This window comes from Engystomops pustulosus, chromosome 6 (assembly GCF_040894005.1).
Source record: "Engystomops pustulosus chromosome 6, aEngPut4.maternal, whole genome shotgun sequence".
Lineage (NCBI taxonomy): Eukaryota > Metazoa > Chordata > Amphibia > Anura > Leptodactylidae > Engystomops > Engystomops pustulosus.
In genome coordinates this window covers 147,947,616-147,971,042 of record NC_092416.1, presented here as the reverse complement: position 1 = coordinate 147,971,042, position 23,427 = coordinate 147,947,616, and the positions used below count along the sequence as shown (strand labels likewise).

Below are 23,427 nucleotides of genomic sequence, written 5' to 3'. Positions count from 1 at the left end.
TCTCCTGCAGTTAGCAGTCTATCTGAAAGCCTTCTGAGGTCTGTCAAATTCAGACAGATAAGGAGGCTAATTAAGTCTATCCATACCTAAAGAATAATTCTCTCGATGATTCATCTCTCTAATGCAAAGAGGACTAACCAGGGACTGTCTGTGCGGAGTGAAGTCATTAGACATTTTATCAGGCTCCTTTGTCTCTCAGCTGTCAGTGGATCCAGGACAGAAAGCTGATTTACACAAAATGCTTAAATAAGGAAGAAAAGCAGAGACAAGGACACAGGAACTATTCATTTACAAAATGTTGGTGAAAGTTTAGTTACACTTTAACAACATTCTCTTTTTTAATAGGAGACCTCTTCTGGTGTCTTTTGGACATTGTGCCCATCAAAAATGAAAAAGGTGAGGTGGTCCTGTTCCTTTTTTCATTTAAGGATGTCACAGAGCACAGGATGAGGGCACCATATGGTGAAAAGAAGGATGGTGAGTATATTAAATATTTTTAAAAAGTATACTTTTCCTTTTATTTCTTGTATTTAATAAGTGTAATTTCATGCTTTTTGTATCAGACAAGCAAAAGAACCGACGTCCTGGTGCATCACATTTCAGCTCAGCAAGAAGACAGAGCCGGACCATGTTATGTCACCTAACGGGTCAAGTCTCAGGACGAAACAAAAGTGACATAAAACTTAACAATGTAAGTACAGGAAGAGAAAAAAGGTTCCTATCTCCCAACCTTGGGTTTTGACTATGCAAAGGATTTGCCTGGTCGGGAGAGACAACCTTTGCCATGATGTCCATTTCGAAACAAATAGACATCAGAAATGAAAGTCCCATGTATAAGAACTATAAAAATGCCTTGGGGACAGATTATTAAATTAGCAAAGTGACCATCACTTGTTATATAATTGCCCACTGATATTGATGCCCTATTTGAAGAGCTTTTTATAAAACTATTAATGAAAAACAATGTGGTAAAATTACCACACTCCAAATTCCAAACACATCGGTGCCTATTTACTAAGGTTCCCACGAGCGCATTTTGGTCAGGTTTTCCAACTTTTCGGGGATCACACCGCCGGGACAGGGATTTAATAGGGCATTGTCGGGTGGGGGGGTGGCGCTGGACGGTCCAACAGATTCGGACAAACCGCGGGATTTGACTTTAAAATTGTGTCGCAAGCTAAGCACTTACATGCACCGGAAAGAAGAAGGTGAACTCCGGTGGACCTGAGCGGGGAAGCGACACATGCAGGATATCAGGCGCACAATCTTTGTGAATTGCGGCAGAGTTCATCCTCGTCGGACATTCCGGATCGGGGATCACACAGGGAACAGGTAGGTAAATGTGCCCCATGATGTTCCTGCCCTCTCTCTTCCCATAATGCAAAACGTATCTGTTCCTTTAAATCCTGCAGTCCAGACCCATCTATTAGTCCAGGCCCATATACCGTTACTTTGTGGGTGCTCAAATTTGGCTCATAGTACACATACTAAAATTAGATTTCAGGATGACAACATCTCAAAATATCTGCAAGGGGAAGAAAGAGACCTGGAACACACACTGGACGATTGAAATCTGCCATAGTCACATGATGCAAATTCCAGTTTGTATGTAGTATATTGATCCAAACAAACCCCAAAACAATTCTTATTTCATTTACGTCTTATTTTAATGACATTTCAGTCAATATGAGATTGCAGTTTCCTTTCTTGTTGTCAAATACATAAGGATGTACTTGTTAATCCTTGGATGCCCCATGGATGCCATCTACAGCAAGGCAGAGAAGCTGGCACACTGCGCCAGACAGATAAAGAATTTTTAGCTAACAGATGTTGCTTTGCTAAATAACCTTCGGCAGATCCTATCAGTCTCTCCATTAACCTCTGTTCTCTAATCTGCTCCCACCAGTCTGCTCTGATAAGGCTGCTCTGCACAGAGTACAGCGCGGGCACATTTGGTGCTTTTGTAGCAGTCAGATGTATCTACTGTAAAAAAAAAAGGGAAAAGTCAGACCTGACCTAATCAGATTAGAAGAGAAAGTGTAAAAGATAAGCGGGATTATGTTACTCAATGCTCAGGATCAAAGGCGCTATGGGATTGGTCACTAGAGGTATTCAGATCAGGCCGCGCTGACAATGTGACAGCGAAATGGGATGGCGAAGTACAAGCAATACAGCTCCTAATTGTGATAGAATGGAGATAGTCAGTGACACTGTGACCCGCATCAGCTAAATGCGACAAGAAAACACACAACATCACGCTCAGAGAGCCATGCCAATTATCTGATAAATCGCTGCCTTTGTTATCCAGATGGATTGTGAATTTCTCTGACTGCCTGTCGCTTAAAGCACATAGAATTTTCCTGTTATCTACTCAGTATAGACCTGAAGCAGTGGATCTTTGTGTTATACATTATTATACATTGCAATCATGGCCTAAGTATCTGTAATTTAATAAGTTTGCTGGTGCGTTAGGCTGAATCCACACAATTGTGCGCTATCTGTGGAAACGGGAGTCCTTGCATTATACAGAAATATGAAATATGATGCAAGCACTCCACGCTGGTCTGCCACACTTCAGCACTGGCACTGTAACAGTTAATACAGTCCCGACACTACAGTACTCTCAGCGGATGGTGAGTGCCTTCATCATATTTCGGCATAATGCAAGGACTGCCCTTCTGTAATAGAAGTCTTTACCATCTGTGGGATTGTGCCAATATAGGGGTCATTTCCATCGATTGCACACAATCATTTGCATTTGGCCTTAGGTCTAAGGATGTAGCAAGTACCCGCCTGTGGTTGGGATGGCACCGCCCGCCTCTGTACAATGACCTCTATATAGATAAAACCACTGACCCCTCATTAGAACCAGTGTGTTTTACTTTGAAGTTTAATTAAAGGAGTTGGTCACTAATAACAAAATTTACTTTGGTAAGTAAAAGACCCTAATAGGGTCTCCCATATTGTACTTAAAGTTTTCCTGTAGTCCACAGAAGCAGGACTCAGGTTTTTCTGTGTCACTCCGTGTCCTAATGCTTCTGGGCGGATAGAGGAGGTTGTGCAATCATTACTGTTTGCACCCCCCTCCATAGTAACCAATCAGATGTTGGTGAAGGGTGCGAAGGACATCCGCAAACCACTTATATGGAAGTAAAAATATATCCACTGAAACATGCCACTGTATAAAATTGTAGGTATATGGAAGTGCAACTTCCCCCACCAGGGCCTAGCCTTTCTTCTGTGACTGTAGACAGCCGGGGCCCAGAATACTGGAGTTGCTGGCTAATGCGGCCTTGGGTACGCTATGGTCATGGTGCTGATCTATACCCTGGCAGGTCTCCAGCAGGTGGTGGGTGCAAGAAATGTAGAGGGAGAGGCTGATGAAGAAGGTTTCTCCATGGGCAACCCCTGAGGTGTATATAGAAATCCCTGGGTGATGGTGGATGGGGAGTCTGTGATGGTAAAGCAGCCTGATCCAGGGATCACATGGAGGTACAAAGTGCAAATCAACTCACAGTTCTTTATCCAAACTGGAACAGCAGACAACGGCCTAACATCAATAGCAGTAGTTTAGCTGGCTGGAAAGCTGGTAGGAGATAGCTGGTCCGCGGGAAGGGTTGCTCACAGCCTGGTAGTAGTTTCAGGCTGGGTTGGTAGATGGAGCTGAGTCCGGACACTGGACCTCTGCTATGGGGCTAAGTCTCCTGACTTACCCAAGGTGTCAGGCAGCAGGCCTGAGGCACCTCTGCTTCCAGGTAGTGTGTCTGGATGGCAGCTCTGCAGCTCCACATCGGACTAGCTTCTCACTCTGCTGACTAAAATCCTAACTGACTATGTGCTCCCACCCACCAGGGGTTGTTATACTCCCCTGGTCAGATGGCAGTACTCTCCAATCAGCTTCCAGCTTGCTTTACAATAGTGCAAAGGATATCATTGGTTAACAACATTTCAACTGTTAACTCTTGCCCTTCCAGATAGTGGTTCCAGCTGCAATTACTAAGTTTACCCGACAGTAGCCTCTGAGTGAGTTGTGCAGGCTCCTGACAAGGAAAGGGTGCTATTCAGAACAATTACCCACTCTGTGCATTGGCAGGGTTGTTGCAGAAGTATGCTGACCATTGTGGCCCCTGATTGGCTGATTAAGCATTTCCTGTATGCTGAAATGGGCCCAGTGATCTTTTAATTTAGGATTGTGTGGCAGGAACTTGTTTTATTATAATGAGTGACTCTGATATGTGCCCCACAATCCTGCGGAGCGTCTGTGTGGTCCATTCAATTTTCTGAATAAAATGAAAGTTGCTGAAGTTTGTGATGGGTGACACACACTCCAGTATGGAGAGTGTCATGGAAGGCAGCTTCCCATTGCTGCTAAGCAACTAACTTAATGTCATATATAGGGATAGAAAATGGATAATTGGAAAATGAACTGCTTTGACTTGTTACATGCCACACATGGACATGTTTCTTGGTTCCTAGGTCTCCCATGTGGTTTGTAAAGATAAATACGTCTATTTTATTGAAAGATTGATTTTCTAATGAATTGTGAACACTTGCATCTCGGCATACACAATGATCTAAACTGTGGCGTAACCTGAATGTATAAGTACAAAGCATTTATTCCATCATTCTCTCTTTCTTCTCTTCACAGAACCTCTTAGATAACAAACCTTCCCTTCCCGAATACAAAGTAGCGTCTGTCCAGAAGCCTCGCTTCATCCTTCTTCATTACAGCATCTTCAAAGCCCTCTGGGACTGGCTTATCCTTTTAGCCACCTTTTACGTGGCTGTCACCGTCCCTTACAATGTTTGCTTCACAGGCCACGATGACAGCGTCTCCGCAGCTCGGAGTACAATTGTCAGTGACATTGCTGTGGAAATGCTTTTTATTTTAGGTAGGTGTAGAAGACCACATCAACGTCCTGTCAGGTAGAGACTAAATATATGTGTAGGTGCACATCTGATACAATAACCTATAAAAGAGGTTAAAGGGCATGTGTCACCCCAATTTATCTATGGAACTAACTACTATGTAACGTAAGGCTATGCCCATGCATGCCACATACCTTTATTTTGTTTTTTTAGCTGGTCCTTCCATGGCAAACATCACCTTTAAAAATATGCAAATGAGGCTAAAGAGTTTGGGGGCATTAGAAGAATATCTTAGGGATCCGGCTGGACAGCAGTAACAGGGTGCACTGCTAGACTTCCACCGCCCAGTACCTTCTCCACATTCAGCTACTTCCCTCCGAAGCACGAAGCACTTCACGAAGCACTTCAACCTCATTTGCATATTTCTAAAGTGAAGTTTTGGCATGAATATAACTGCATTGCAATTAAAATAAATGTATTAGTGACATATGTGGGCAGGGCCATACATAACATACAAGTTAGTCCTGGTCGGTAAATAGTGGTGAAGGACTCTAAGAAGGGGCTGATAATGAATTGTAGAAATGTTTGTGTCATAACGTTTCATGTAAGGCCGTTAACCATAAATGCCTTAGGCTACATTCACACTACAGTATGGGGGACGTATATACGGCCGACGTATATACAGCCGATATACGTCCCCCATACACTTCTATGGGCTCACGGCTCGCGGCACCGTACCGCTCCGTAGCCCGGGAAAAGATAGGACATGTCCTATATTTTCCCATATTACGGCGCCGTTGCCATATATCGCTATGGAGAGGGGCGGGGGTGAGCTCCGCTCACCTCCTCCTCCTCTCCCCGCGCTGACGTGTGCTCGCCGTGCTACGGTGCATCTATCCTTAATTTGTATTAGTCGACAGATTTTTCCTCCTGAAAAACAACAACCCCCTGTCGATAGTAGTTGGGCCACTGGTGATCATAACAAGGGTCTATAAATCTCCTGTGTAAATAAAGGTTTTTCACTCTATTCAGTTTCTATGAAATTTACTTTACACGTTACTTATCAGTTACATAGACGTGAATGGAGTGGTGGCCACAAATGTAATTTGGGGACTCTTGTTGAAATTGCTAAATTTCCTTAGGGTCAGGAACTAAGAGTCCTTATGGAGATTTTTCCAATTAAGAGTGATGCCACACATGGCGTTTTTAGTCCGTTTTTCCCAATTATCTAAATAGATAAACAGGTTTTAAGCAGCCAAATGCATGGTAAACTGCCAAAAACAGCCATGTGTGACATCACCCTAAGGCTTTCTTGTAGGTGTGTGAGACTTAAATCCATTAATCCTCCACAAAGGGATTAAGCTTCTTTTTGCTATCTTGTAAGGCAGCCCACTTACCATCAAGCATGACTTTCAAGAAGCCTATGATTTAGGATTAAAGCCAAATATCCAGTATATCTATTCCAGAAAGAACAGATTCCCATCTGAAGACATCGCTCAAGCCAATTAGGGCTACCTTGTAAGCATATGGAGACTTATAGCTATTTAGGTTCCACTAGGGGATTCTAGAAAATTTGCGAAGTTTTCCAAGATGTGACAAGCAAAACAATGGGGCTCATTTACTAAGGGCTCCGTGGCACTTTCATCGGGTTTCCTAAATCTTTCCGTTTTGCGACGAATTCCGCCGGGATTTTGGTGCACGCGATCGGATTTCGGCACAATCGTGCCGTCTTTCATGCAACACAAATCAGGAGGCGTGGCTGTCGGAAAACCCAACGGATTAAAAAAAACTGCGGAATTTAAAAAACAAAATGTGTCACAAGATCAAGCACTTACACGCACTTGGAAGAAGCAGGTGAACTCCGGCAGACCTCGGCGCAGCAGCGACACCTGCTGGATATCGGGCGCACGACCTTAGTGAATCCCGTCAGAACCCGAATCCACGTCGGAGAACGCGCCGCGAGAATGCGACTAGACCGGGTAAGTACATGGGCCCCAATATCTCTATTTGCATGGTTTATTTTGTTCCATGTTAAAAAACGTATTTGCAGATATTGCTAAATTTCCTTAGGTCAGAAATCCAGACATTAAACTTTCCCCCAGTCCTAGGGAAACCGAATAAATTTGTTCAGGAAAACCCCCTATTAATTCACTGCATTAATGGCAGCAATTAACAGGAACTAAATTTGCATAAAACCCATTAAGCAGATGCTACATCCACGAGTCCTGGTCAGGTCACATTACACATCTATGTGCACCGTGTCCATGTCATACAGACTGTGTAACTCTTCTGGTAATTCACTAGTCCCCAGCAGTGTATTGGGATGTCTAGAAGGCTCTTCCGATAAGCCTTAGCCATGTGCACAGAGTCCCGGTAGTGTTGTCATACCATACTAACTCTAACAATCCATTTCCAAGGGCAAGGGCTTTCAGAGAGACGCTCTCATCCTCAAGTCAGTGCAGCGCTGAAACACATAGATTAGGAAGAATGTAGGAACAAATCTCATCAAGATCTAACTAATCTTAGACACAAGTTAATTAACAAGGAAATTCCTTCCAATTATAAAGACGCAGAGTGAAAGATTTAGCTGTGCCACAGTCAATGCTATATATACTCACAGAAGGGATTTTTCATCTCATGGGTTGCTTGGGTAGATTCACAAACCAAAATAAATTGATTCATGAGTCACAGTGCAGTTTTAGGGTAAGGATGCATTCAATGGCGTGTCTAAAGGACCAGGTTTTATGGCCCCACAGTTTTAACTATAACATCATGGGGGCAGATTTACTTACCCGGCCCATTCGCGATCCAGCGGTGCGTTCTCTGCGGTGGATTCGGGTTCCGCTGGGATTTATTAAGGTAGTTCCTCCGACGTCCACCAGATGGCGCTGCTGCGCTGAAAAGCATCGGAACGCACCGGAGTACACCGAGCCGGGCTGAGTGAAGGTAAGTGCAATTTTCGCAACACTTTTTTTTTTTTTAATGCGGCGGTTTTTCTGAATCCGTTGGGTTTTCGTTTGGCCACGCCCCCCGATTTCCGTTGCGTGCATTCCAGCGCCGATGCACCAAAATCCGATCATGTGCGGCAAAATCCCGGGGCAATTCAGGGAAAATCGGCGCAAATCGGAAATATTCAGGTAACACGTCGAGAAAACGCGAATTGGGCCCTTAGTAAATGACCCCCCATCATGTGTTCATTGGCTGCTGTGGATGGATAGGATCCCAAATGTAGCACCTTTTGTCCTTAAAGGAAACCTACAACTTAAAAGTGGTAGGATTTACACACATATACATATTTTTGTTAGTAGAACGAAGCCCCTATCGCCGATTTATAAGTTATATTAACTTATATCTCGCCGCACCGCACTTAGGCACGGCGCTCCATGCGCATACGCTCTACGGCACACGCGCACCTGCGCAACTTAGCACAGGGAAACAGGTCGTGCTAAGTTGCACAGGCGCGCGTGTGCCGGAGAGCTTGGTGACGTCACCGGCTCTCCAGCACTTCAGAATCCGGCGCACGCCGGAGATGTAAGTTAATATAACTTATAAATCGGCGATAGGGGTTTTGTTCTACTAACAAAAAAGTGCTCTGGCACCAGCTCACCCTGAGCTGGTGCCATGTATATGTGTGTAAAACCTACCACTTTTAAGTGGTAGGTTTCCTTTAACCTTAGACAAACTGTGTGACGGTGTGACATTCAATTATAAGGAAATACTTGGGACTTTTGTCTGCTATGTAGGACCTCACCTATAATTCTAGGGCATACCTACGTTTTCTTTCTCTTTGCTGCCTTCATGTAACTTGTACCCAAGATAAAAAGACTTTTTAGACCCTCCCTGATACCCATTACTTATTACAGTATTGTGCCCTAGGTCATTAGATTGGAGAAGCAAGACCAAAATGTGGTTGCAATAAAATTGTATGGAAGCAGCCTGAACCTGACAGCTGGTACTAGCATGGAAGAGTCAAGTAACTTTAGTGTCAATCCAGCTTACCCCACTGCTGCAATAACACTGTTTTTAGATCACTTAATGGTGTCTAAGATGATATTTCGATTTCAAAGAAATTGGTCAGTAAAAAGAAGCATTATGTCAACACTGTTCTGTTCATTTCTTCTCTTGCAGATATTATTTTAAACTTTCGAACAACTTACGTCAGTCACTCTGGACAAGTGGTGTATAACCCACGTTCAATCTGTATCCACTACCTCGCCACATGGTTCTTTGTGGATCTCATTGCCGCTTTGCCCTTTGATCTTCTCTATGCATTCAATGTCACAGTGGTAAGAAACAGATATTACCCACAACATTGTTAAATGTATTGCATTGAAAACCTTCAAGAGTTTAACAGATATATTGGATGTAACCAAAAAATTGTAAAATGCATAAAAATAACTTATGGAATCAGTAAGGCTTCAAGAACATGTCCCCTTGTATTTTAATGGGCTTTCACACATGGCTGCATGGCTGTGGTTCCACGGTCCTGTGTGTTGGCCACCAAGTGGTCATTTTCCTTAAACACTGATGACACCCAGCCCGCAAATAATGCATAGCCTAAGGGATAGGTCCCTAGAAAAATATTCTGTAGCCCGATGTCCACTGTGCTAAGCATGTCACTTTTGTGAGACTATTTGCACCAAAATTTAGGTACACCTTACATTAAACACAAATATTATTCAGATGTGTGCCCATACTATAGATGTATGGGTATGCTGAACTTGTAAGATCTATCACTTTTGCGGACCGCTATGTCCTATATATATTATATATAAGTTTAATTCATATGCAAGGACAAAAGATGGACATCACGTTTTGGGAGCGGAATGCTTCCTTCATCAGGTCCAAAGCAGAAAGCATGATAAAAAAGGACATGTATATAAAATGTATGTCAATAGATTCATAACAGAATGAAAAACAAGACAAAATAGAGATGTATATAAAAACACCTATAAAATTATCTATTACATCCAATAAATAAATATGAGTGGAGCAGACCTATACGAAATAGTCTGTTTACAACCATTAAATGGCACAGACGTATATAAGTTCCTATAATAGGTAAATGGATCTAAACTAATAATCTAAATAATTATCGTAATAATAAATGGATCTAAACTAATAATCTAAATAATTATCGTAAAAATAAATTGAATTAAATCAGTCCTTGCCAATAACTTAAAAATATATATGGCAAATATGAATGATAAGAATATACCTTCTAAATAAAGAAGGGCCTACTAAATAGGCAGCAAAAGGTCCATTCGGTAATATGAGTGATGGACTTCTATATGACTTATTTTGGCTAATGAGTAGGTGTGTCTTCTTATTTCCAATTATTCCTGCACGCTAACTGCGTCCATGTTTTTTTTTTTTTGTAACTCCAAAGACTTCATTGTTTTTGTTTCTGAATTTTTAATGTTGCCAGATGAGTTCACTACAAGGGGGCCTACTGAGGGTCTGTCACCCTGGGGCCTACTGAAACCTGGAGCCGGCCCTGACTAGGACAGTACTAGCAAAGAAAAATCATGGCATGTGAATCAGCCCCCTGGGTCCCTTGCCCACCAATGTTTTTTTTATATCTGATTGAGTCATATTCATAAAGCACTCAGACAGAGCTTTAACCCAATAAAGTACACTTGTCCCTGCCCATGTCCAGTGTATTTCACAGACCGATTACAGTTACTAATTGGGGTTTTGGGTCAGGGTTTAGAACCCAAACAGACTTATCATCTTTAAGGGGTTTGCTTATCACTATTTGCTAGGAGTTGCTGAAAAAAGAGAGACTCCTAGCTCCGAGCTGAAGAAATCAGATGTAAACAAATCTGACACAACACTTGGACTACAAAGTTAGATTAGACTAGAAAATCCAATATAGCTGACATATTTATCTTCCAGCCTCAACCATTGTGATAAATATGCTCATTTTAAGAAACTCCATATTTACCGTAATCTGTCTATAAAAAAGAGAGGGAAAGTGAAGATGGACCTATATTTTTAGTCACATGAACAGATGAAAAGAGACATGGAAAATTGAGATAATGATAGACTGTGTCTGACAGCTTTCTCCTCTTTCACAAACATGGAAGACGTCACTGGTCCATCTGCTGAAGACCGTTCGGCTGCTGAGGCTCCTGAGGTTGCTGCAGAAGCTGGATCGATATTCCCAGTACAGTGCAATGGTGCTAACTCTACTTATGTCCATGTTTGCTCTCCTCGCTCACTGGATGGCCTGTGTTTGGTACGTGATTGGCCGCAAAGAAATGGAGAGCAACGACCCTGTCACTTGGGACATTGGTGAGCACATCTACCGTAAGAAATAAATATTTATGACTGATTCATTCCTAATAAAAATGGAGGTTCACCCAAAAAGCAAACTAAGTAAAATTTTTGTTTGTAACATTTGTTGAATTTCCTTTTTCATTTACTATACTAATATATATCTATACTATCCTCGCTTTCCTACGTAGAATCCTATACTGTCTATTAAAGACTACATGTTTTTGTCATACAGGGTGGCTTCATGAATTGGGCAAACGACTTGAAGTGCCCTATATAAATAACTCCGTTGGAGGACCCTCTATTCGGAGCGCTTACATAGCATCCCTCTACTTTACGCTCAGCAGCTTGACCAGTGTGGGCTTTGGCAATGTTTGTGCTAATACTGACGCTGAGAAAATCTTCTCCATCTGCACTATGTTAATAGGGGGTGAGTATGGGTACAACTCTACAAGTTCTTTACATTTTAGTGAAATGATTCAAGCATAGTCTAGTTTAAAGAATCTGCAGCCTAGAACAAAAAACACGGACATGTAGGAGCAATCTGTCCTTAACTGCACCAGGTGATATATTTGAACAAGTTTATATTTTTCCACCATCTTTTGAGGAAAAGAAGGATCTGTATTAGTGTATAAGTAAGGTACTTAAAGATTCTATCTAGTAGTGTTGTCTTTTTCATTGCAGCACTAATGCATGCAGTGGTTTTTGGCAACGTGACAGCCATAATTCAACGCATGTACTCCCGTCGATCCCTGTACCATACACGTATGAAGGACCTCAAAGATTTTATTCGTGTTCACCGCTTGCCCCAGCAGCTTAAACAACGTATGTTAGAATACTTTCAGACAACCTGGTCTGTCAACAATGGCATCGATGCCAATGAGGTAAGGAACATAATAGTACTTCATATTATTTTATTTTACCTTTCAGCAGGTTATGTGTGTAGTATGCCTCAGGACGGAGGACTGAAATCCACGTAAAAGCCAATATGATCTAGCATAAAGAGTGATTTTTGCCATTCGATATCATGTCTTAGAAGACATCTTGGCCATTTAGAGTCTATTTCTTTTCTATATGCCCTTGTATGAACAGCCTCTACTGAGAGCCACACGCTGAGGAATACGTTGACTTTCTTTTAACATCTTGCATTTGATGGATTTTATCTCTTCCAGCTGCTTAAAGATTTTCCCGATGAGTTACGTGCTGATATAGCAATGCACCTCAATAAAGACATCTTGCAGTTACCTGTTTTTGAGACTGCCAGCCGAGGATGTCTGCGTGCCCTATCCCTGCACATCAAAACTTCCTTCTGTGCCCCTGGGGAGTACCTTCTACGACAAGGAGATGCTTTGCAAGCCAATTATTTTGTATGTTCAGGATCTCTGGAAGTCCTGAAGGACAATATGGTACTGGCTATTCTTGGTGAGTGTTACTTGTACTTATTCTTGTACTATCACAACTGCAAAAAGGCAAAAGGGCACCAGTATATCCCTTGGAGATGAAGACCTATTCCCTCTACCTAAGTCACATCATTTTCTAAGCCAGAGTATGTTTTTTGAAGTTACCTGCACTACACTATAACAAAGTTTTGTCTACTGACATCCATAACTTTTATCTGGACACTATATCATAATATGTTCTTTTTCTTTCCTTACCTCAGGTAAAGGAGATCTGATTGGTGCCGACATTTCCAACAAGGACCAAGTGATCAAAACAAATGCAGATGTGAAAGCCCTGACCTACTGTGATCTGCAATATCTCAGCCTTCGAGGACTACTAGAGGTGTTGGAACTGTACCCTGAGTATTCAAGTAAATTCATGGCCGACATTCACCATGACCTGACATTTAACTTGCGTGAAGGAAGTGAGACAGATGTAAGAACCATAGAAAAATCAGAATTATTTTAACTAATATATAAAAGTGATTTGGAGCTCCTGTGTTGAATGTCTAAGTTTTTTCCATGTTATCTTATCACTCAGTCACCTTGCATGTGTTTGTTTCTAGGGATGCTACAGGTTCTCACGATCGCCTCGGCTATCACAGGTAATGTATCCATTCTCTCTTAATATTTTCTGCATGCCCACAAGTACTTAACTTACTTATCCGGTAAGTGGACCCCCATTGTTTGGAGTAGGACTGTCTGATATGATGGCCTTTCCTATTTCTTGGAATACCCCTTCGGGCATTAGTTATAATATGGAAGTTTGATGGCACAAAATACAGCTGAAGGTGCAGAGAATTTTAGGATCTCAGCCAATTGTTTCAATAGAGATTGATGTACCAGAAAAATATAGAATATTATTGATTTATTACATATATTACATTTTCCAGCCTCGTCCAGAATCTGGTACCACATCCGATAAAAAGTTATCATCGATCCTTGAAGACAATGATGAAACGGATGACTTTTTCCGTCACTCTCCTGCTACTATGACTCGAAGGAAGCTTCTGCTTCCAAACCTTAACAGCCCAGTGCGCCGTGGTTCTCTTAGTAGTCTTCTTGGGGATGACCTGAGGCAATTTCATGCCTTTCGGCGTAACTGTCGATCTCCAGCACGTAACAGTAGAGGCAGAAGTCCTTCACCTCAATGTCGCAAAACAGAGAAAGTGGCTGAAACGGAAAATGTTGGCTCAAAAAAGCCAGCCAAGCTTCTTATTCCATCTCTCAACACATATGGCCCACCAGATCTTAGCCCTCGGTGAGTTCATTGTACCCATTTGTTCATAATTTAATATGTCTATATTACATATTCAGTCATTATGATTTTATGACTTATGTCTATAATAAATGAGTGAATTATTATACCAGGTCACTTTTTGGATGTTCAAAAAAGTGAATGCAAAACAATAACATTTTGTGGAACTATCCCTTGTTCTCTTCCCTGCATCAATGAAGACAACCAGAGTAACGTTTTTAATATAAAAAAATAAAAGAAGAAAAGTTCCGCTGGTCTGGAACCAAGATACAATGCACCCAGATTATTTCCCGAACTCCATGAAAGAACAGTAATAAAAGTTAAAAAAAATATAGATTTTATTTGTAGATTTTAAAAGCAACTGTGATCACATTAAAAAAGAAAAAAGAAGAAATGGGTGATGCTGATCATCCTGACAGCACATGTGCTCCATACATGCTATATACTGTTGTATTGCAATGTGGGAGTAGATGGGAGGTGGCAACCCCAATTCAGTTGACCGTCCATAGAGGGAGGGAGCTTGGTATTGTCTGATATAAATGAGTAAATAGTCTCAACAGGTAAGTAACTGGTAGATAACTGACAACATTTTCTACTCAACACATATCTGGAAAAACAAATTGATTAAGCAACCTTGCACAAAAATATAAACTAAATAAAAATACATTAGATCCTGCTTGAAGTTTAATCTTTTTGGCAGCCATGTATCTAAAGAAAATAGGCAAAAAGTGCCCTTTTTTGCATGCCTAACGACACATGTAATATCTTGTCCCACCGCAACCGTAACTGCCTGTTTAATGTAACCATGTTTTATACTTATCTCGATCAGAAAATATATTAGGCTGGGTTCACATAATGTTTTTGTCACGGGTGCTCCCGCGATCCCTGTCACGGATCGCGGGCGCATCCGTGCTCCTGCATGTGCCCCCGCTGCTGCCCGGTGTCTCTTACCTCTCCCGGCTCCTGCGCTTCCTCGGACTGCCGTGCGCGCGCGTCCCCGCCTCCTAGGGCGCGCGCGCGGCTCCGGCCGAAAATTTAAAGGGCCAGCGCACCGCTAATTGGTGCACTGGCTGAACACCTCACCTTTAAGAATCTGCCTCTTCCTGTGTTCCTTGCCGGATCTTTGTGCCTCATAGCCTTAGAGAAAGCTTACTAGCGATTATTCCTGCGTTCCTGTGTATTCCTGCGTTCCTGTGTATTCCTGCGTTCCTGTGTATTCCTGTGTGTTCCCGCTCCTGAGTCCTGTGTTGCCGTGTTACCTGAGTTCCTCCGTGTTGCTGTGTTCCGTGTGCCTGTGTTCCCGTTCCCACCTGCCTGGACCTCCTGTTGCTGACCCCGGACTTGGACCTGACGTTGCATCTCTGCCGCCTGCCCTGACCCTGTGCCTGGACCTGTCTACGAGATTGTCATCCGCTAAGGTACCTCGACCTCGGCTGCCACCGTGGGCTAGTCACACCTGGGAACGACCTAGTGGTATCCTGCCGCAGCAAGTCCAACCCGCTTTGCGGCGGGCTCTGGTGAATACCAGGTGCCGCTAGGCTCCGGTTCCGGGTGTTGGCTAGTTACATCTCCCGCGGTGGTCCAGAGGATCCACTGATCCTAACAGTTTTTTTGTATACCCTTAGTGTATACATTGACAAACAGAGGCAAATAGAGGCAACAAGTATTTGTTGCCTCCATCCTCCCACTATAAAAAGCTATGTCTTTTCATACTGCAGCCTTTGCCTGAGGAGGTATGCGCCCAGCTGAGGCAATGGACGGCTTTGGAGAGTGGATGCAGCGTATTGTATCTTTTCTCACATCTCCGCCAAGCACATACGCTGCTCGGCAGGAAGGAAGAACCTGGTGACGTCACTGTCCATATAAGGAAACACCAAATTCATCGTCAGCAGCCAATCGCTGGCTGGTGCCGATGTACACTCCTCTTCCCGCGTTCCTCCACCTCCTCATGTGATGTATCCTACTGTGGGATACGTCTGTGCCATACGTTGTAAGGACAGATTGGAATCCTCCTGACATGTCCTTAAAACATACGGCAAAAAATGAGGTGTGAACCCAGCCTAAGGCTGCATTCACACGACCGTATGGGGGACATAAGTAGGACTGCAAGCTTGCCCATAGCAAGGAATGGCCGCACGGAGCGATACGGGGCCGCACATATGCTGCACCGTACCGCTCCATACACTGGGAAAAGATAGGACATGTCCTATCTTTCCCCGTGTTATGGACCATGTGCAATGGATCACTACAGAGAAGAGAAGGGTCACCCCTCCTCCACTCCATCACGGCTGACGTCAGTGTGCATGTATGCAGTGTGCCTAACTAGAAAGGACACTGCCCAAAAATGAAGCCTGGATAAAGACAGTAAAGATGACTTCTTTTAAGATGGCATTTAACACTGGACCATGAAGTATAGGTAAATAATGGCCTGTTAGCAATGGCCATTTTAATAACCCCTTTGGGGTAGTCTCTTCTGTAGGGAGTAATGTGCATTAGTTTTATAGAAGTCCTGTTAATATACTCTCCAATAGGAAGATTTCTTTTATTCTGTGGGAAAGCTGGCAGCTACTGGCATGCAGAAGAGTATTGCCTGCCGTGGGTATGCAGTAAAGTTGGGTCTGAACTAAGTAGTTTTGTACGTCCCCAACATTTTTTTTTATGGTCAAAGGCAAAAATAAATGAAAAATGTAAAGCATTATCATTAACTGGTTCACGACCGCCCGCCGTGTATTCACTGTGGTGGTCGGGTCCCGCTGCATGGAAAGGGCTCACGGGCTGAGCCCTCTCCATAACCGGTAAGTCTTTGCTGCATATTGCATTTGCGGTTGTTATAACAGCGATTGCTGCCGGCAGCCTCAAAAAGACGGCGGCGCATGGACGGCGCCATCTTGCCTAGGATCGTCGCTCCCCGTGACGTCATCGGGGAGCGGCGATCCGTCTCCATGGTAGTGCAACATCCCCCACCGGGGCCTAGCCCTTGAGGTGAGGCCTGGAGACAGCCGGGGCCCGCGGTACCGGAGTGGCTGGCGGTTGCGGCCTAAGCACGCTATTGTCACGGTGCTTGGTACGGGGGGAACCGGAGGGCTGTCCTACAGCCTGGCAGGTCTCCAGCAGGGTGGTGTTGGCAAGAAATGATGAGGGAGAGGCTGCTATAGCGGATCTCCCTGGGGCAACCCCCTAATGTCCCGAGTGTGAGTCTCTGGGTGATGGACAGGGTGCCCGTGATGAAGGCAGCCGTATTAGCAGGGACCAGACGGAGACAGAAGTTGAAGAAAACAACTTACAGTTCTTTATTTGAACCGGCAGGAACCGCAGCAACGTGCCTTTAACAGGTAGATGGAGTGCTGAGATGTGAGTTGGAGGGAGCCTCAGGAGATAGTTCACCAGCCTGGATGTAGAGAGCAGGCTGGGAGGCAGCTGTGTCCTGGTAGGAAGCTTCAGCTTGTCCTGTAGGGCTTCAGGTATCACCTTTAAAGGTAAGATGATACCCCTTTTCCTCACTACACTAACTCTAGTCTAATGCTCCACTCTTCAGAGGCAGGGGCTAGGCTCTTCCTGCTCTGGTATGGGCCAGACTGAGATTACTCACTCACTAGGATTCTCCTACACTAGAATCTCTCAGAAGATCTGAGAGACTTCTCTCTCTAGAATGACATACTGGAATCCCCCTAGAAAGACCCAGAACATTCCTGGCCAGGGGGTTTTGTTACCTCCCTTTGGTCAGGTGGTGGCTGCTCCTCCAATCACATCTCAGCTTACAGAGCACAGGATGCAACACATATCATTGGACAACAGCATCTTGCATCATACAAAATACTTAACCTCTGCCTTGCCAGGCAGGATTCACCACTGCAATGTCCCCTGTATGATGTGGTGACATGTTATGGGGCTTATTCGCAAGCACTACCTCGCCATTGCATCGGCGAGGGTGTTGCATACCCCGGGGGCAATTGAAAGAGCCGCCCTCGGCTCGACTACAGATGTTTTGGGGCACAGAGGGGGCTAAGGGCACTTCTAGGAAGTGCAGGCTATGTGAGGTGTAGGGAAACACCGCCCATGGTCCTGGAGACAGGCACCTGGGTTGGTGTCGGACTAAGATAAAAATATGTATATCTGTATGACAGTTGGTCGCTGACGCCATTAAACCGAACTGTACAGTAGGAAAGGTGTGGTGTCATGTCCTGTAATCCACTCATTGCACCAAGGCCTGTATATTTGTTTTATCAACGCTTCTTCCCTGGCGGCAATTATATAGTGTGCCTATCTGCATTGCCTTAGCATATGCGACACGAGTACCTCCTGACTGACAACCTTACCCCTGTATGAGTGGCATCCAGGTGCTATCTATGTAACACCCCCGGTCCCCTAAGGACCCGCAGTTTACGGACTACCCCCATGTGCAAACCTCAGTTTGAGGGATCAGGTAGCGGTCAGTGTTTTACACAAAAAGACGGTCCGACACAGCCACACTACAACCTGAAAAGCCTATGAAAGGGTTAATGCAGACTACTGGCATATATGACAGTGTGCAAACAGGTGATAAATTCACATTGGCTTAGGAGCCCAATGGGTACACGTCTTGAACGTTACAACGTTACAGATAGATAGGCTACTCAGGGTAGCAGCATAAAATGTCTCTTTTCCTGCAAAGAAAAGGCATACAAAGTGCAAACAGAATGTCCATACCTAAAAAGGAAGGCATTAAGTGCAAAATAATAAGTCAATAGACATAGCAACTTTTCCCTGGAGTATCTGGCAAAAGTCTCTCAGAAGGTCTCTAGTAACAAAGTCCATCTTCTGGGTACAGCCCTTGATGTGGGGAAAAGTGCAATAAAGTTGCAAAGGGTCTCCTCTATGTGTAGAGGGACAGAGTCCTTTGAAGAAATCTCTGCTGTGGCAGGGGAAGGGGTGCTATCATAGCACAGGACAATATATAATCTCTTGACTGAGATAAATAAGGGTAAGAGTCTCAGGAAAGTCTCTGGCTCTTTGGGGAAAGGACAGAAATATACACAATATGTACAAAGTACCTGGAGCGGGCTACAGCCCTTCAGGGGTTAGTCTGATGCACCTTAGCTGGGTTCAGCAGGGACAGGATCCAAAGGCAATAGGGAATCCTGTGCATCCTCAGCGGGAGTAGGTGCCGGCTGGGGACACCCGGTGGCAGCAGTGGGTACTGCAGGTGCAGCAACATCCTCCGGACCTTCAGGGGGAGGAGCGCTGTCGCTCGGGGTGTCGGCTGTTCCAGCCGGGGGCTCAACTGAGCTAGGGACCACGGAGGGGTCCAGAAAGACATAAATAGGGACCTGCGGCAGCGCCGCGGCTCCTTCCAGCTCCGGTTCTTCCGGGGCCGGGTCATCACCCCATTGGTAACCAGCAAGGGGAGATGCGGGCCTAGATGGAACCTCCGGGCAAGGTTCGCTAGCCGGGATGTCTTCTCCCACAGAAGAGCCGCGGGACCTAGCAATGCTCCCGGCAGGGGAGACGGTGGGGGTGGCGCCCTGGATCATGCCCGGCCCATGGATGGCAATGGGACCCGTACTCACGATTACCGTGGATGGGGCATTCACGTGGGTCACCGCCCGGGGACTCGCAGCCGAGGAAGAAGAGGTGTTCGGAGATTCCGGCCACTCGTCGTCCTCATACCAGTCATCGTGCGGGTAGTAGCGGTCCTCATCGGAATCGGGGATCCGGATCACACCAGCCGCCCAAGGTCCTCGGGGCCCCTCTTGCAGGGAAAACTCAATGCACTCGCCTGGCTTCAGATTGTGCTGGCTCTCCGGCAGATCAGGCCTCTTGACGGACCGGCGGGGTATAAATACTTCCCGTCCGGTGTAGTCTTGGGTGGCGAAGCCATAGCCCCGCTGCTTATCAAAGAACCGGACCATGCCGGTGGTGCGGTTCTTCTCCACCCAGGCTGCAGCTGTAGACCGGCCGGCCATATAACGTTGGGCCTCCTTCTCGCGGCTTCGCTGCTCCAAGACAGCGTCCCGGAGTCGCTGGCGGGCGGCCTCACCTCGGCCTCGAGGCTGCGGAGGTTTCGGTGCTGGGGCTCGTGGCTCCGGTTCAGGCTCGGATCTCCTTGGGCGACAGGTAGGTGCCGGAACAGGAGCAGGAACCACCGGAGGATCAGGAACCACCACCACGGGGCTAGCAGGCCGCGGAGCCGGAGTAGCAGGCCTCGGAGCAGGTGGAGCGGCAACACTAGGCCCAGGCGTTGGCTCGCCAGGAGTCGGGGCCTCCCCACGTGGTGCCTCCACGTGGGCCCGCGGTACCGGGATGGTAGCCGGGATAGGGACGAGGAACCGCCCGGGTGGAATCGGGTACTGTGTCACCGTTTGGTAACATGTCCTGGTGACGAAGGCCCGAGTCAATCCTCGGTGCAGCCGATGTCCAGCGGAGGGTCTTCGGACGGGCTGCGCCGAGACCACCACCATAGTCTCTAGGACCTCGTAAAAATCCGGACGCTCCACAGGAGGGAAAGGCGGAGGACCCCACATGGTGTTGTCCTCACTGTCCAAAGTCCACTCAAGTTCTGGCGCTTCTCTGAGGCGGGACAGGAAGTCCGCCTCTAGCCAGTGGGAGGAGTCCAAGTCCTTCCCGCCAAGAACTGTGGCGGGCTCTAATTTTTCCTGCGCCACAGGAGGCGGGGTTCGCGCCCTTCGCGCGTGGGTGGAGCTTGATGCGTCATCTGGGTTTCCCGCCAGTGAAGGTTTTGGCGGGCTTGAATTATTTGCTGCGCCACAGTTTCTGAGGTAAAAATCTTCGGGCGCGGCAGCGCCGGATGTAGCAGAGCTGGTACAGTTCTTGCCAGGATTAACCTCTGGAGTGCTGGAGCGGCGCTCTATAGCACGTGGCAGCAGTATAACACAGTTCATTCCAGAAACACACAAGTCCTTGGGCCTAAACCCGGATGGCAGCAGGGTTAGGCAGCACAGTCTTTTCAATAAAGGAAAGTCTTTAATGCCGTAATAAGGCACAGAAGTATCAATCCTGTTCGTGACGCCACTTGCAACATCCCCCACCGGGGCCTAGCCCTTGAGGTGAGGCCTGGAGACAGCCGGGGCCCGCGGTACCGGAGTGGCTGGCGGTTGCGGCCTAAGCACGCTATTGTCACGGTGCTTGGTACGGGGGGAACCGGAGGGCTGTCCTACAGCCTGGCAGGTCTCCAGCAGGGTGGTGTTGGCAAGAAATGATGAGGGAGAGGCTGCTATAGCGGATCTCCCTGGGGCAACCCCCTAATGTCCCGAGTGTGAGTCTCTGGGTGATGGACAGGGTGCCCGTGATGAAGGCAGCCGTATTAGCAGGGACCAGACGGAGACAGAAGTTGAAGAAAACAACTTACAGTTCTTTATTTGAACCGGCAGGAACCGCAGCAACGTGCCTTTAACAGGTAGATGGAGTGCTGAGATGTGAGTTGGAGGGAGCCTCAGGAGATAGTTCACCAGCCTGGATGTAGAGAGCAGGCTGGGAGGCAGCTGTGTCCTGGTAGGAAGCTTCAGCTTGTCCTGTAGGGCTTCAGGTATCACCTTTAAAGGTAAGATGATACCCCTTTTCCTCACTACACTAACTCTAGTCTAATGCTCCACTCTTCAGAGGCAGGGGCTAGGCTCTTCCTGCTCTGGTATGGGCCAGACTGAGATTACTCACTCACTAGGATTCTCCTACACTAGAATCTCTCAGAAGATCTGAGAGACTTCTCTCTCTAGAATGACATACTGGAATCCCCCTAGAAAGACCCAGAACATTCCTGGCCAGGGGGTTTTGTTACCTCCCTTTGGTCAGGTGGTGGCTGCTCCTCCAATCACATCTCAGCTTACAGAGCACAGGATGCAACACATATCATTGGACAACAGCATCTTGCATCATACAAAATACTTAACCTCTGCCTTGCCAGGCAGGATTCACCACTGCAATGTCCCCTGTATGATGTGGTGACATGTTATGGGGCTTATTCGCAAGCACTACCTCGCCATTGCATCGGCGAGGGTGTTGCAGTAGCCTCAGGTCTTCCGAAGACCCGAGGCTATTTTGTTTTAGCACATTGTAATGAATGAGGAGGAAAATCCACATATACTACCATACTGCAGTATCCACCCAGAAAGACAGATAAGGTCATCGATATATATGGTTACTTTCATTATACAAATATAGTTCTTCCCACAGGGCCATGTAAAAGTTGTCCAAAGAAGAGGAGAAGCTAGGTCCCATTGGGCAACCAGATGTATAATACAGAAAAAATAATAGAACATTGACAATATATAAATTCTATCATTACTGAAGATAAGATAGAGCTTGTCCTGCTTTGGTGTGGGAAATAGAAGTACAGTCACATCACTGGTTAGACCTGTAAAGTTAGATGACCATTGAAAACGGTTGTTAAGTACAAATTTTCTGTCTTGTAGAAATCCAGGTAGGGGGAGTCACCAAAAGTTTGGACTACATGTTACTTGTCTATACTATGGACTCACTTTTATCACTTGATACCAGGTTCGGTCCTCTCTGGCCGGTCACATGAATTGAGGTTAGCACCTCCTCTCAGCCCGTGTACTCCTACATGGGAATACAACTGTATATAGCAAGTTTTGTGCACATGCGCACTACCTTAGTGAATCCCGGCAGGCTCCAAATCAACGTCAGACAACGCGCCACGGGATTGCGAATGGACCGGGTAAGTAAATGAGCCCAAACATGTTTTAGTCCAAAAATGTTTCATTTCTTTTTTTTCATATAATGTGATGCTTTTAAGATGTATGAATAAACTGTAGTTTTAACTTTTTTTTTTTCCTGGAGTCAAGAACTTTTCTGCCATCTTTTCTAACTTTTTAAATATTTTCATTGAATAATATAACCTTTGAATCATATTATGCTTGGAAAAGCTCAAAGTATAGCCTCCAGGTTAAAATCATAAAGTACACATTATCTCTTTTTTTGCAAGTTAATCCTGCTGAGAGTTCTTTAGGGTCTGTATTCAGGACGGAGAAGATACAGTAACACAGGTTTACATGAGGATGTGTCTGGTACCGCAGAAAGGCCCTTTTTCACTTTATTGGGGCTGAGCTGCAATGCCAGTTACATGTTCAGATGTGCTGCTGTACTTAAATACTGCAGGGGGTTTGTCCAGGATCAATATTTTTTTCATTAATGGCTCCAGGAGGTGTAAAAATACTGGTCCATGATGTCCCCTCCCATTACATCACATCCATACTGTGGCTATACTTCGGGTCCACTGTGATGGAACCCATTACAGCCTGCATTTGATCCCAGATGACCCCTTTACACTGCAATCTATCCCCAGATAACCTCTGTCCACTGTCACCAGTCTTTACAGCACTAAATTACATCACATAAGGTATGAAATATAAAATATCATTTTTAGAATTCCCTCTGAAATGTCAAATCTCGCTTGTTTACCTATGAAAAAAATACTGCCATGGAAATGAGCAGAGAAGATTCACTATTTGCCTTAGATGGGTCACTTTTAGACCATGAAGCAGGAGCATCAATTCAGATGCCAATATCTTGGCTCTATATTAAAAAAAGGTGGAAATAAAATTTTTATCTGCAGCCCACATTCCCAAA

General features: G+C 45.4%; 1 protein-coding gene and 1 long non-coding RNA gene across 3 annotated transcripts in view; one reads left to right on the top strand and one right to left on the bottom strand.

The window, feature by feature from the left end:
• Nucleotides 1–23,427, bottom strand: part of LOC140064630 (uncharacterized) — a 92,603-nt gene that overhangs the window by 36,717 nt on the left and 32,459 nt on the right. The gene's annotated exons all lie outside the window — the stretch shown is intronic.
• Nucleotides 1–23,427, top strand: part of KCNH4 (potassium voltage-gated channel subfamily H member 4) — a 117,930-nt gene that overhangs the window by 76,203 nt on the left and 18,300 nt on the right. For both annotated transcript variants that reach the window (XM_072111704.1, XM_072111705.1), the window contains exons 3-13: nucleotides 346–477; nucleotides 564–691; nucleotides 4,649–4,892; nucleotides 8,998–9,155; nucleotides 10,959–11,166; nucleotides 11,384–11,578; nucleotides 11,833–12,032; nucleotides 12,321–12,570; nucleotides 12,809–13,023; nucleotides 13,154–13,192; nucleotides 13,481–13,848. In XM_072111704.1, the coding sequence (XP_071967805.1) occupies nucleotides 346–477; nucleotides 564–691; nucleotides 4,649–4,892; nucleotides 8,998–9,155; nucleotides 10,959–11,166; nucleotides 11,384–11,578; nucleotides 11,833–12,032; nucleotides 12,321–12,570; nucleotides 12,809–13,023; nucleotides 13,154–13,192; nucleotides 13,481–13,848 (2,137 nt within the window). The remainder of the gene's footprint in view (nucleotides 1–345; nucleotides 478–563; nucleotides 692–4,648; nucleotides 4,893–8,997; nucleotides 9,156–10,958; nucleotides 11,167–11,383; nucleotides 11,579–11,832; nucleotides 12,033–12,320; nucleotides 12,571–12,808; nucleotides 13,024–13,153; nucleotides 13,193–13,480; nucleotides 13,849–23,427) is intronic.